Consider the following 14,984-nt stretch of genomic DNA (forward strand, 5'->3'; position numbering starts at 1 on the left):
TATGAATTTTCATGAGTCTTAAATTTAAAAAAAAAAGTCTAAATAAACGAGTTACTAGTGGATTAAGTAAAAGTAATAGTTAAATCCGAAAATGCCTTTACAACAAAAGTTAGTAGGGTTGTCTAAATTCTCAATAGAGTAAGTACAAGTTTTCATATGAATATATGAAGCGTTGTGATATATGCTTATTCATCAAGTGGGCACCGAATATATTTAGACTCCGTTTGTTTCCCGGAAAACCTACATTTTGGATAACATTTTTTTAAAAATGATCGCTCTTATATCGCTTACAAAAATTTATAAACGAAATATATTTTCATCGTCCGCGAAAATATTTAAACGTAAATTGTTGCCGATAATGAAAATATTTATTGTTGACTAATTATTTCAAACGATATAGCCGATCAATCTTAGAAAAATATTTTTAAATTATCTATTTTTTCGCGAAACAAACAGGAGCATCGGAGAAATTCTCTATTCTTTCGATACCGAAGGGCAACATTATAATTCATAAAACGGAGGATTAAATGGAGATCCTGGTAAGATTTGCGGTTGACTGCTACTGGTTATGTATGTCTATATTGAGTTTCCAAAGTAACCAAAGAAAGCATTTTCTCGCCATTTCACTCTCGTGATGGATGCAAGTGCAACGATGTGATTGCTTGCGTGGAGAAAGATAAGGGCGGTCGGATGATTGGAGGGCGAGAGGAACGCTTGGACGCGATTCTCACCACATGCTTTCGTTGTCTGAATATCGCAGGGTTTTTGTGTATCCTTTAGGAGCTCTCGTCGTTATTCCATTTTTTTTTTTGGAACTTATCATAAATTTCATGATGATCATCACTTGAAAGCAGCAGTTCATTAAAGCTGGAGAAAGGCCAAGAAAGCGCCTTTTTCAAGGTGATTGATCTTGGAGTTTGTTCCCTAGAAAGTGCGTGTTTGAAGACTTTCGTAGAGTCGATCGATCCACGTGTTAAAATAGGTTATAAATTTATTTTTTAATAGATTGTTATATATAAATTAATTATATTCAATAAATATATTATAAATGAATTTTGAATGGTTAAACTCAAAATAATATAAATGTTAAATGTGTTTACAACATGTAACCAACCCACCTCTGTGATTCAATCTTCGCTCTCTCTTGCTCTCGCTCGATTTTGCGCTCGCTCGTTCCGTGCTTTCACCTCAGCTTGAGTATGGGTGTTCTTAGATTTGGTTAAACATAGTTTGTTAGGTTGAAGTGAAAAAGCTCACTTTGTGATTGTTTGTTGATGATCAAATGGTATAGGGTTAATATCACGAAAAATTCCAAATTGGTACAATTATGATAATTTTACCCCGAACTAATTTTTTGATCTCCAAAAACCCCAAACCAGTACACCTTGTAACAAATTTACCCCGAATTAATTTTTTTACCACAAAAAATCCCAAACTAGTACACTTGTGACAAATTTACCCTCCATTAAATTAGATTAATATCACGAAAAATCTCAAATTGGTAAACCTGTGCTAGTATACATGTCAATTGCCACGTATCATCTAACTTAGCAATTTGACAGAAAAATTTAACGGAGGGTAAATCTATCATAGGTATACCAGTTTAGGATTTTTTGATATCAAAAAATTATTTTTGGGTAAATTTATCATAAGTATACAAGTTTGAAGTTTTTCATGATATTAACCCACCTTTTTATTAATACCCTTTTTTTTATTAATACCCTTTATTAAGGGAATTGTTGTGCAAACCTGGACACTTTATTATATTAATAAAATCATAATTATTTTATAAACAAGTACCTTCCCAAATGATATGTTGCTCATCTCCATAAACTTTTTTTCCTAATCTCTTTTGTGTGTTCGATTATTTTAGAAGATCGCGTAACCCCATTGTGTATTCTTTTTTCTCTTTTTTCTTTTTGCCCTATTTCCCTCCGCCAGTTGCCGAGCCTCGATCGTGGTCAGCGGAGGTCACCGCACTATGTAAGACGCCCGACGCTGACTAGACCGCCACACGTCAGCGATTTTCGATCAAAATTGACCAAAATGATTAAATCGTTAAAATGTTTAGGACTAAATTGGTAAATCGTCAAATGTATTAGGACAAATTGGCATAATTGAAAAGTTTATGACTGAATTGGTCATTATACAATATGTTTAGAATTAAGTTGGCAAAATAGAAATGTTTTATAACCAAATTAGCCGCCATATAATATATCTAAGACTTTTTTGACAATTATCCCCTCCGAAGATTACTCAATGCCGAAGTCATTCTTAATTTTCTATTCACTGTAGGATTGCATTTGATTGCTCTAAAAATACAAGCCGTTAGATGAATGCATAAAAAAAATTTTAAAATAGAATTTAAGCCGTTAGATGAATACTTAAAAAAAAGAAAACAAAGCAAGATGGAGCACCGTGGCATTGCCATCTACATCCTTGACTACTCAGTGGTCACCATAGTTGCTGGCCCCGTTTCCACCGGTGGCCAATCTTAATCGCGACGGGCTACGTCTCTCTCTCTCTCTCCCTCTCATTGTTGTCGATTACCTCCACCTTTGATCCACACACCAGTCGAGTGCGATACGATAAGGCGTACGTAGTGCATCGGCGGTCCATGACCGCCTGACTCCACGCCAGGTAATCCTAGACTAGGACAGGATTCAAGGTACCACAGTACTCGCATTGCTAGATCAAGATGTGATCGAGGAAGATCATAGGAGAGAGCTCAATCGCTTTCTTTTCTCTTGTCGTGCTACTGTTCCACAGGACCACATAGTAAAGCAATAATAATGAAGATTTATGCAGCAAAATATCGGTATTTCCGTCAAGAAGATTAGGAGATATCTAATGTAAAATTTTTTTTATTGGCTGGTGGTGGTACGTCAATGGCCATGAAACATTTCGATGGTCCAAAGGTTGAGATTCCTCGGCAATAGAATCTCTCTATCCGTGATCATTCTTGCCTTGTGTTGATAAATTTCACGCTGACCGGACGATCTATCATCTTGTTTCTTAAAAGCTCATCCATTCATCGTTTCATTTTATTTTTTCATTTTTTGGCTTCGGAGACATCATTTTAGGGTTCGGAGGAAATTGCTTCTTCTTTCTTTTGCGAAGTGATTTTGGAAGATTAGTAAATGGTCTGGTAATTAAAATTTATTTCCGAAACTAGAAGCATGCACCGGTGGGTCCACAACGTTGGATGTGGTGAGTCAGTTTCTCAGTTCAGTGGGTCCCACCATACCGTCTGCCTCTCTGTCTCCCTCTTCCTTCTTTTTGCAGATCTCTATCTTTCTTTTCTCTCTTGATATGTTCTGGGAGTTTGTGTGTATGAATAAATTTCTGCAGCTGATTTTTGGTGAACGTAAAGATCAGTTCGGCCATTCGTCTAGTTGATAGTCACCGAGGAGGATGTTCATAATGTGGCTCCAAAACCTCTGTGAGATTAGGCCGCTCTCCTCTCCCGATTTAGCTTTAGGTCAATTTTGGGGATTTTACTCTCTCGAACTAGATCTAGATATATATCTGGGAGCTCCTTACAGGTATTTCATCTATATTCTTTTAACATTTTGATATTGATGTCTCTGCATGGTGACATTGATGAGGATGTTGAATCGAGACGCGCACCGCAATCCGCTGTAAATGAAGTGGGAGATCTTAGCTTGTGCTCATCACTGAATTTAGTGATCGGCCGCCGATCGTTAAAGGTAGTAGATCTGTTCTTGAGAGATGAGAGTGTGCTTCTATCTGCAAACTGTGCTTTGTTATTTGCTTTCTGGCTTTTGCTTTGTTTTGTATTAATTTGGGATTTGCTAGGCTTGAAAGCTTTTTATGTACCTTTCGAGTATTATTCTGATAGATGAAAGACATCTTTCTTTCGACTTAAAAAATAATACAACCTGGGGCGTGTAATAACTCCTCCTAAAAATAAGGCCACAATTTTTCTTCGTTTTCAACTAAAGATCCGTCCGTTTTAAGGAAAACTATTTCCGGAAAATTATTTTCCGATTTTCCGGTGTTTAGATCACAGAAAACTAGTTTGTTTCACTGAAAAATTCATGATAAAGGAAAATATTTTCAATAGAAATCATTTTTAAGAAAAATGGTTAGTTTTTATTTGTTTGTTGGTTTAGGGAAAGTGATTTTCTTATTGCCAGAAGGAGAAATCGTTTCCCCCCAACCTAAACTTATTATTTTCTGTTCATGGAAAATATTTTTCGTAGATCAATTAGTCTTCCGTCATCCAAACACCGAAAAAGTCGGAAAATAATTTTTTGAAAATAGTTTTCCTTTAAATGAACGGATCCTAATTTTTCATTAATTTTTCCCTTGAGCTTCCCGAATGCATGTCTCAGTCATACGGTTTCATACCCAAGTTCACATACTTGGCAAGCCCACTACATGGCATTGGGCCTCAATTGAATATCTTACTCAGACTAGTCCGAGTCATTTGGGCAAACTGGTGAAGGGTGCCACATTGCATTCTTGGGACAATGGGCTCGTGTAGGTAGGGCAGGAGCTAGGGTACCTCCTCCTTGATTTCTATAAATTTACCCATCAACCTTTTAATTGCGCGATTCGAATAATCCAGCGGTACGTGCGTAGAAACCCTATCACTCGGAGGGTCCGACCACCTGAAGGCCCATAAAATATCCCGCGAAGCCTCATGACACCTGTTTTTTTCCTCGTCTCCAAGTGAAAATAGAGGGGAGAAAATGAAAAATTTTCGCGAAGCAAACGACTTTAGATTGAGTGTCGACACACTAGTGTACATTCCACCATCATGAACCCCAACCAAAATCTAACGGCGAAAGATAAGTTTTAGCTGCCAGGTGGTTGACCAGGAACGTGGGCCCATTTGCCGACCGTCGGAATGGGCCCCACAGCGTGGTCGGTCCACGTTTGACCAAGATGCGCAATTAGCGACATAATGGGATACATAAACATATGACATTCTATGTGGAAGTGAATCTCTTATCCAAATGCTATCACCAAGAACACTCCCTCACCTCACACAAAGTCGAGCTATCTCTATCTCGGCTTCGAAAACTCTTCTTTTTCCCCCACTTTCCCTCTATTGATTCGATCGAGAAGTTCAGGAAAATCGTCCGAAAAGTTTTAAATTTACTATACGGCGGCCAATTCGGTCCTGAACACTTCGACTGTGCCAATTTAGTTTTAAACTCTTTTGACGATTTACCAATTTAGTGCTAAACCTTTCAATTGTGTCAATTTAGTCCTAAATTTGATAATCTGACTATTTAGTCCTACACCTTTCGACGATTTGCTAATTTAGTCATTTCAGTCAATTTTGGCCCGAAATCTTTGACGTGGAGGTCTAGTCAGTGCCGGCTCCTACGTGGCACGGTCAGCATTGACGTGGGCGATTTTTATTCTTTTTAATAAATAGTTTTCTTGCCAATTTAGTCAAGCTCAACTCCGGCTCGGCTTTGCAGGCTCCGCTCTCCATCAGGCTCACTGCAATGGAGTCCCATCCGGCTACGGTAGCCAAGAACGCCATCCCGGCAAGATGGAAACCGAGCGAGACTTATCGATTGGCCGTGAACTTTCAGCCTAATATATTGTTTTGCTTTTTGGCAAATTTTAAGCGGCCAATCAGAGTACATTGCAACTCTCTCCTCATTGAAAATAAGATCCAAATTAATGGTAACATATAATCCATCTCTCTCTCTCTCTATACATACATACATATATATATATATATATATATATATATATATATATATATATATATATATATATATATATATATATATATATAAAATTCGAGGCAACTTCTTTGATACTAGGTAAATCAGATATTTTATTTTGGGGCTATGAGGTGACTGGAATTCAATGTTTCTTCTTCGTATACTATGGCTTCATTTATTTTGCAGGAAATAAAATAAATGATGAAATTTTTCTGAAAATGATTGTTTATATCGCTTGTAATAATTAGTAAATGAAAAATATTTTCATTATCAACCGCACTTTATGTCCAAATATTTTTGTAAACGACGAAAATATTTTTCGTTCATTTATTTTTGTAAGCGATAGAAATAATCATTTTTTGAAAAATATTTTCTAAATCATTTATTTTCAACGAAACAAATAAATCATATCTTTCCTTATTTTTCTTTGAATTTTGAGCAAATTATTAATTTTTTTTTTCTTTTAACCATTGCTAGATTGACAGGACTCCAGCAAGGTGTCCATGGGGAAGACTCTTTCCAGACTTTTTTTTTTTTGGCTAAACAGATTCTTTTTTAAGGTAACTGACCAAATTTCCTTGGAATCGCTAGATTGGTTCAATACACACACACACACACACACACACACACACACATATATATATATATATGCGAATGCAAATGATACATGACACATGTTTTCTACTTTGGGACTCCTAAGAAATGAATTGGTTTATTATTTTTCTCTAATTAAAGTGATGTTATCATCATTACATTTTTGCACTAGCTTAAAAATAAAAACGAATGGAATATGCTAATAAAAAAAATGATTGTAAACAGCGAAGCACGGGTATGTTGCAACTCAGTTTTTATCTCTTTGTTAATTCTTCTTCCTTGTTTTTTGCATTTTCGATTACTAATGCATCTTTTGGAAAAAAAAACTTATATATCTATTTATCTAATCCATACACCAAAAAAAAAATGATTTTAAGAAGGACATATCACACATTTCATTTTCTCCCTCCTTTCTTCATTTTTCCCCCTTTTAAATTTCATTTCACTAATTTATATCAACTTTCACTTTTATGCTATGCTTTCCTCCTCCTTTCGATCGCTTGTTTTTTTTTTATATTAAATTTCTTTTACTTTATATTTCAAGTCATATTCTGTCATTCTTCTTCCTATCAAATATTTGCATGATCACAACGTGACATAACTTGAAGTGTAGTTACGAACTTTGATGTTAATAATTTATAAGTTCAAAATTTCTATTTAACTTCCTAAATAAAATAAGTTCACACTATCGACATATAACTTCGAAATTCTAATGATAATGATTACATGTGAACACTGCTTATACATGATCGTGAATTCACTATTTACAAGCGAGACGATAGTTTATTAATTATGATTTTTTTTTACTCATCGAAACCTTTTAAAGTTAAGGTTAATACTACGAAAAATCCCAAACTGGTACACCTGTGACAAATTTACCCCGAACTAATTTTTTAACCACAATAAACCCAAAATCGGTGCACTTGTGACAAATTTACCCTCCATTAAATTGGATTAATACAAAAAAAATCACAAATTGGTAAACCTATGAATAACGGAGGGGTAAAACCCAAAACTAGTACATTCGTCAACTCTTATGTGTCATCTAACTCAAAAATTTGACGGAAAAATGTAATGGAAACTAACGGAAGGTAAATTGTCACATGTGTACCAGTTTGAGGTTTTTGATGGTCAAAAAATTAGTTTTGAATAAATTTGTCACATGTATACCAATTTGGGGTTTTTCGTGGTGTTAACCCTTAAAGTTAACATGAGATATCATTTTAATCAGTCTTCCAACTCCAAATTTGTCACATATTCTTACATATAAAGGTAATTTATCATTGGTTGATAATAGGGTCCTAAAATATATTGATATACGTATACAAAACCGTCTAAACTTTTATTTTAAAAATGTATTTAGATACATTGACATCTATAGGGAGTGCTACAAATGTTGAAGAATTATAAAAAGATTAAGTAAGCTACAATATCAACTTTTCAATGTAATAAATACATTGATAATGTTGTGATTGTTAATTTTTTTTCCCGTGATAATAAGTGGGTTAATATTCTAGTGTAAATTAATTGAAGAAAGTCAAATTTTTTTTGGTCCAAAAAGAAAGTCAAATTTCAGTGGGGGCAACTTTTATGTACATGAAACCTTGGTCTCAAATGGTCTCATTCTCTGGAATGACGTGCGGTTAGGTCACTTACAAATCAGGCCAAAATTACGGAAGATCCTTATATATACCAAGATCCACTAAATAAGGTTTATCTTCAACGTTGATCATGTAAATTGTTCACATGAGATCTATATAGGATCCACGTGATTGACAATGGAGACCGATCGAGGTAGACCCAAGTCCAAGCAAGACTGTCCCCAAAATTACTGTCTCTCGAGGATCGAGTAATGTCTCAAAAGGGAGAGAGATTTAGTCTTGATCATTCACTAGATGACATCGATCATGATAATCGATCGTGCGGAATTTAGGTGGGCCTCACATAAGGGGTCCACATAATTAACGACCGAGATGGATCCAAATTAGTAAACTCGGGACCGGGCAAGTTTTTCTCCAAAATGGGGAAAAAAAATATTTTAGGTGCATCGAATAAGTGCAAACCCTGTGCACTTAAAAGCCATTGATTTTGATGGACCCGACACATACATGTATGATCTAAGGTTGTGGTGCGGTGGATTCACACGTAACTCGAGACCTTTAGGAGAAGAAAATCACGAATGCGACACGTGGCAAAGCAAAAGGGCTTCTTGCTTTTAGCAGTCGTTTACTACTCAATTAATCACTGTCGCTCCTTAATTAAGCGAGTTGGGGTAGGTTTACACGAATGCTTTGATCCAAAGCAAACGAATGATGAGCGACTGATTAGAGACTAAACCCACTGCACTGACGGAAGCAGCGACTTTGCTTAATCAAGAGATTACTGACTAATCACAACGCTTAAGACCAACTTGAAGTACTCGGGTCCCACCATCGCGAAATCTCAACTCTTTGACGATCATTTGAGAATTCTGCGACGGAAAGTATTGAATAAACACGTCTTTTTCAGTCATAGATTTTCGTGTGTTGAACTTTTGCTGAATCTTACAAAGATTGCTCATTCTTTTGAAGTAAAACAAGTTATGTGCGAAGAAGAAACCCATCTCTTCTTACACTTGGGCAAAAATATTTCATTCTTGATTTTTCGTGATATTCTTTCTTTAGTCAGTTAATGATGTATGTTTTCAGTTATTAGCGATATGCCAAAAGATATTATATAATTATATAATTACAAAGATAAATTTATTATAATTTTTTTTTATTTCTAGACAAAATAGTTGTGAAATATAATTACTTTGAACCAATATTTTAATAAAATATTTTAATTTAAATGTTCCTACTACAATAAGCAGGTTTTATTAATTATAATACAATAGATGTAAACACAGGGTGACATCATTCTAGACTTTATCAATAATATCACGGATTTTTCTCATATTTTTAGGCTTTGTTTGGGAACTCAAATTAATTATTTTTTGGAAAATATTTTCTAAATTATTTATTTTTTGTGAAAAAATGGACCCTTTTTGCAAAAAAAATATATTTGGAAATCGTTTTCCAAAATATGATTGGTTATATATCTTTAAAAATTAGTCAATGAAAAATATTTTCACCATCAACAATAATATATGCCTAAACAGTTGCATGGATGATAACAATATGTATCATTCATTCAATTTTATAAGCGCTATAAGTGATTTTTTTTTGGAAAATGTTTTTCAAATCATTAATTTTCCATGAAACAAGCGATCCTTAATTTCAAAATATATGGAAAAATATATTTCAAGATACTTTATATTTATTGATTTGCCCATTCCAACTTAAAATTAACAAGATAAGTTCAATGAGATAAATGTTTGTGAATGATAATAAGAACTTATTTCAAGATACTTTTATCTTTAACTAATTTATCGGTCAGATGCATTTAAACATACATTAAATACTTATTTAATACGTTATTGAAGTTTGAGGACAACAAATCATTGAACTAGTACTAATTGGTTGAATATGGGGTATGTCGCATAATTGTGTCAGTTGGTTCGCCAAGCAGCAATCATAGATGTAATATTAAGTGCCACGCGTTGAGCACAGGAGTAAACGCTCTTTTAGTTCTGACTTTAACTATATTTAATAGATACAAAATAATACTAATTCCAAATGTAATTAGATAAGAAAAATTTGGGAAAAATGTCTGAAAAGTCCTAAACATATTGCATTGATGCTAATTTAGTTATAAACTTTTTGACATAGTGTCAATTCAGTCCTTCTGGCTAATTTTGGCCGGATATTGCTGACGTGGACGTCAGCCGGCTTACATGCCATTGTTGATATTGACGTGAACGTGGATAATTTTAAATAATATTTAATTATTTTTTTTCAATTTTTTAATTATTTTTTTTCGATTTTTTCTTTCTTCTTCCTTCTATTGGTGACTTGCCATCGGTCACAGGCGATGGCCGGGCGGGCTAGCCTCGCTTGGGTGAGGGTTGCTGTCGCTCGGCCAAGCAAGGGCGAGCCATGGCAATGTTGCTGTGGCCTGGGCGAGTGCTGGCCTTGCCAGATTTGGCCTGGGGAGCCCTCACTGGGGCTTGCCCTCACCTTGGCCAAATCTGGTGAGGCCGGCCCTCGCCGGGGCTCGCCCTCTCCTAGCTAGGCGATGGCAACCCTTACCTAGGCGAGGCCAGCCTACTCGGCCATCACCATTGCCATCGCCTGCTTAGCCATCGCTTGTGGCCGATAGCTTGTCATCGGCAAAGGGAAGAAGAAAGGAAAAAAAGAGAAGAAAGAAAAGAATAAAACAAAGGAAAAAATCAGAAAAAAATTAAAAAATAGAAAAAGTATTAAAATATTATTAAAAATTATCTACGTCAGCACCGACGATGTCATGTAGGCCGCCCAACATCTATGTCTGCAATATCCATCTAAAATTAGCCAGAAAGATTGAATTGACACCATATCAAAAGGTTTATGACTAAATTGATACTAAGGGTGAGCAAGATAGACCGCCCAAACCGGGACCCGACTGACCGGTTTGGTTCGTTTCTCGGGAATATCGGTCTGGTTCTCGATTCCTAAAAGTGGAATCGATTTCCGGGCGGTCCGATTCCCGGTTCTAGGGTGGGAACCGGACTGGACCAGACCGATAAATATATATTTCTAATTTTTTCATATATATAATATTTAATATATATATATGAAAAATATTTAATATTGGTCCCATTGGAACCGATAGTTCAATTTTTTCATATATTATATATTTTTTCAATTTTTTCCATGGCCTTATATGATCAAATCAGAACTACAAAGGAAAGAACGAAACAATCGGTTCCCGATTCACAAATAATATTTAATATTGGTCCCATTGAATTGGACCGGATCGGACCGTCGGTCAGGTCCAATCCATGGTCCCAAGACTAGCCGGTCCGGTCCCCGGTTCTAGAAACTGGGAACCGGTCCTTCCAGTCCGGTTCCCGATTCTTGGATTGGACAGGACCGGGCCGGGAACCGCTCACCCCTAATTAATACTAAGAAAAGGTTTATGACAAATTGGTATAAATGTAATAGGTTTAGGACTTTTCTAACACTTTTCCCAACAAGGGAAAAGTAACTTTAACCTTGAAAAGCTTATAAGTAAATCATACACTAGTAAAGCATAAAATGGACCCACTTCTTGGTAATCTCCATATTGTAATCGATGAGCATTGTTTAATCAATAAATTATAAGTAATCATACACTAGTAATCCAAGCGTTTTTCCATACTGGAAAAACTAATGGAAGGGCAGAGAACTCGGAAATCAGGTGGCTCCCTTTAGTGACACTCTGACAAATACCAAAGGTGTCATTACATCATCACATGGCTTTAAGACATATAGCAAAGTCAGCTACCTAAATTACCTCCTAAGTGATTTTGACCGATTCCTATGCCTTCATTCTATCATTGGTAAAAAGAACTGAAATTATAAATGAGCACTTAAAAGTCTTATTTTCTCGAGCCAATGTGGACCACAGATAATTTAGTAAGAGAGACCAAAGGAATAGTAACCAAGGGAAGCCAAAATTAGGCCGACAAATTATCATTAAACTTGCAATTAAGAGAAATTAGAGGAAAATAAAAAATTATTATTAATATTATTATTACTATGATTGATTTTTGTTTTTGTGGAAAAGCAGCTTGAACCAACCGACAGACAAGGAGGAGCATGAGTTCAAATTTCTCTGAGTTTTACTTGGCTTGGAATGGAAGGGACATGAATAGGTGTGGCAGTTGGAACCAACTCACTCGCTCACTCCCTCACACTCACCAATGAACTATCCCATTTTAGTTTCTTTGACTGGGGACGCACGGTCCGCCGCAAAACACGCCGCCCCACCAGCAAGCTTATCCCCTTCGCCTCCGCTTGCGGCGGCGCCACCACCCTTTCACGGTCGTGGAAAAAGTTTCCACCACCCCCTTCCCTCGCCCTCCACTTGTCACCACCACCACTCCCCTTCTTGCACAACCTTGTTTTCTCTCCATCGTTCTTGTTTCCTCTCTCTCGCTCTCCGTCCACACAACCACAACTAAAAACTAGGACTGGCGTTGCTTCACCATACAACCTCACAACCACTTTCACTATACAAAGAACAAACTCCAACCCATCTTCTCCTTTGTCTCTCAATCTTAACCACAAAAAAAGCCCTCCCTTTCCATCTCTTTCCAACGCACACCTCCATCTTCATCCTCGTCATCTTCACCATCACCATTCTACTCTTGGGCTTCCCCCCTTTTCTTTTTCTGACTTCAATCTTTATTTAGGATTGATCGAGTTTTCCTGATGGCGTTGATCGTCGACCAACAATTGAATTTCAAGCACTTTTGCAAGATTTGCAAGAAGGGTTTCATGTGCGGGAGAGCCCTCGGAGGGCACATGAGGGCCCACGGGATCGGCGACGAGGGTGGGCACACGGACGACGAGGACCCTGGGAGCAACTGGGAGGATAAGAACATCGGGGACAACGTGCCACCCGGCAGCAAGCGCATGTACGGGCTGCGGGCCAACCCCAATCGGCTCAAGAGCTGCCGGGCTTGTGAGAACTGCGGCAAGGAGTTCTCCTCGTGGAAGTCATTTCTTGAGCACGGCAAGTGCGGTGTGGGCTCGGAGGATGTTGGCGACTCGTACTCGTCATCCCCAGAGTCTGAGGACGACGAGGACGGCGCCTCAAGGAGGCGGGGGTGCAAATGGTCTAAAAGAAAAAGGTCCTTGAGAGTGAAGGTTGATAATATTAATTCCAATTGCCCATCAAGTGAAGAGGAAGACCTGGCAAATTGCCTAATGATGTTGTCTAATGGCATGGTGGACCCGTCTTCTGCGGAGCCGGAGGAGTCATGCGCATCGGCGAGCAAGGATGAGGAGCGCCGGAGGCCGATAAGTTTCATAGCTCCTCTTGCCTACAGATCACCACCCACCACGGACAAGGCCAAAGGGGTGATCGCCAATAAAGGCCAGGGCCTTTTTGAGTGCAAAGCGTGCAAGAAAGTGTTTAATTCCCACCAAGCATTGGGAGGCCATAGGGCAAGCCACAAGAAGGTCAAGGGGTGCTTTGCCGCGAGGCTTGACCACGCGTACGACTGGGTACCCGATGAGGATGCCGTCACGCAAGATGAGTTCTTCTCCACGAAGTCCATGGCGTCAAATTCGCCGTTCGACCACGGCCTCAGCTCCTCAATGCCGTCCACCTCGAAGCGGAAGTCGAAGGTGCACGAGTGCTCAATATGCCACCGGGTCTTCTCTTCAGGCCAGGCACTGGGCGGGCACAAGAGATGCCACTGGATAACGTCAAACCCGGCAGATGCGCCCTCGTTCGCAAAGTTGCAACACTTGCATGAACAGATGGAGCAAATCCAGCAAATGCCAGGCAAGTTCATCGACCCCGACGACCCGCTCACCCTGAAGCTCGACCTGAACCTCCCGGCGCCATCCGATGACCTCCGGCGGGACCCGATGAACAACCCTGCTGCCAGGTTCGCTCGAGTGTCCGCGGAGATGTACTTGCAGTCATGGCTGGGGCTGCATCCTAAAGAGAGGGAACATAATAATCAGCACTTGGAAGAGAATGACTTCAACAGCAGCAAGAATGATAATGACAAGAATAATAATATTAATATGGACAATAATAATGATGATAGTAACATCGCAACAACTCATAGTGCAGTCGACGATGAAGCAGAGAGTAAGGTGAAGCTAGCAAAGTTGAGTGAACTCAAGGATGTGAGCACGAGTGGAGGGTCTTCTTCATGGTTGCAGGTGGGAATTGGTTCAACAACTGCTGAAGAAGCAACAAAGTGAGGATGTTTTTTTTTTCAGCCCTCCAATTATTTATGATCTTGATTTCTTTCCCTTCATTTTTTATGTAAGTAAGAAAAGTTCAATTCGCAGGCACACAAGTTGACCATTTGATAAGTTATTCGTTTAATTCTTCCCCAATGTAAATTAACGGGAACATAATTGTGTTCATAATAGAAAGAGAAGTTGGTCATTCCTTGTTGTAGTATTACATGTTCTGCTGCATTCCAAGATGAATCGTTGTCCTGTGTTCTTCTTTGTTTTTGATGTGCTTATTTAGTGTTTGTCATTACTCGCTGGGTTAAAATTTTTTGTTCTAGAATCTTACAGACATTTCATGATCCTTTTTTAGTTTCTGCAGACAATGCTAGCATGCATACTGCCATGTCTGCATCTCTATATATGTCCAAATTTGAATTAAACACTCAATGTAAATGTATACGAGGCTAATGTACATATTTGTAATGTCTAAGACTATAAAAATGTTTGCACTCGAGAAGGATAAATCGAAAGGGTGCTCATAAGCGGTTGGATTTGATTTTCACCTGAACCTTTGCAATGTTTGCACTTGTAGCATTGGTTGTGAATTGTGTGGGACACAAATTTAAGCTCAAAATCCAACATCAGGGTCGCCAGGGCAGACCCATTTTTCATTTCAAAAAATGGATCTACCAGTGAATCATGTATATTTATTTACTAAACTCATGGACAAAATAAATGCACAACAATCTTGTTAATAAAATGAATACCCTAGTTAATAATGACGAAAACATTTCCTATGTTGCGGCACCAAATAAAAACCTGCTCAATAGCTCGATAGGTGAGATTCAAGAAAGACCGTAAGCCAATATAT

General features: G+C 37.8%; 1 protein-coding gene across 1 annotated transcript; it reads left to right on the forward strand.

Moving 5' to 3' along the window:
• Window positions 1-12,230: 12,230 nt before the first annotated feature.
• Window positions 12,231-14,323, forward strand: LOC115687143 (zinc finger protein ZAT4-like). Its single transcript, XM_030612611.2, has one exon. The coding sequence runs from the start codon at window positions 12,623-12,625 to the stop codon at window positions 14,132-14,134; it is 1,512 nt and encodes a 503-aa protein (XP_030468471.1). The 5' UTR covers window positions 12,231-12,622; the 3' UTR covers window positions 14,135-14,323.
• Window positions 14,324-14,984: the final 661 nt, after the last annotated feature.

This window comes from Syzygium oleosum, unplaced genomic scaffold (genome assembly GCF_021117445.2).
Source record: "Syzygium oleosum isolate NSW1041296 unplaced genomic scaffold, Sole_v2.1 Sole_v2.15, whole genome shotgun sequence".
In the NCBI taxonomy this organism is placed as follows: domain Eukaryota; kingdom Viridiplantae; phylum Streptophyta; class Magnoliopsida; order Myrtales; family Myrtaceae; genus Syzygium; species Syzygium oleosum.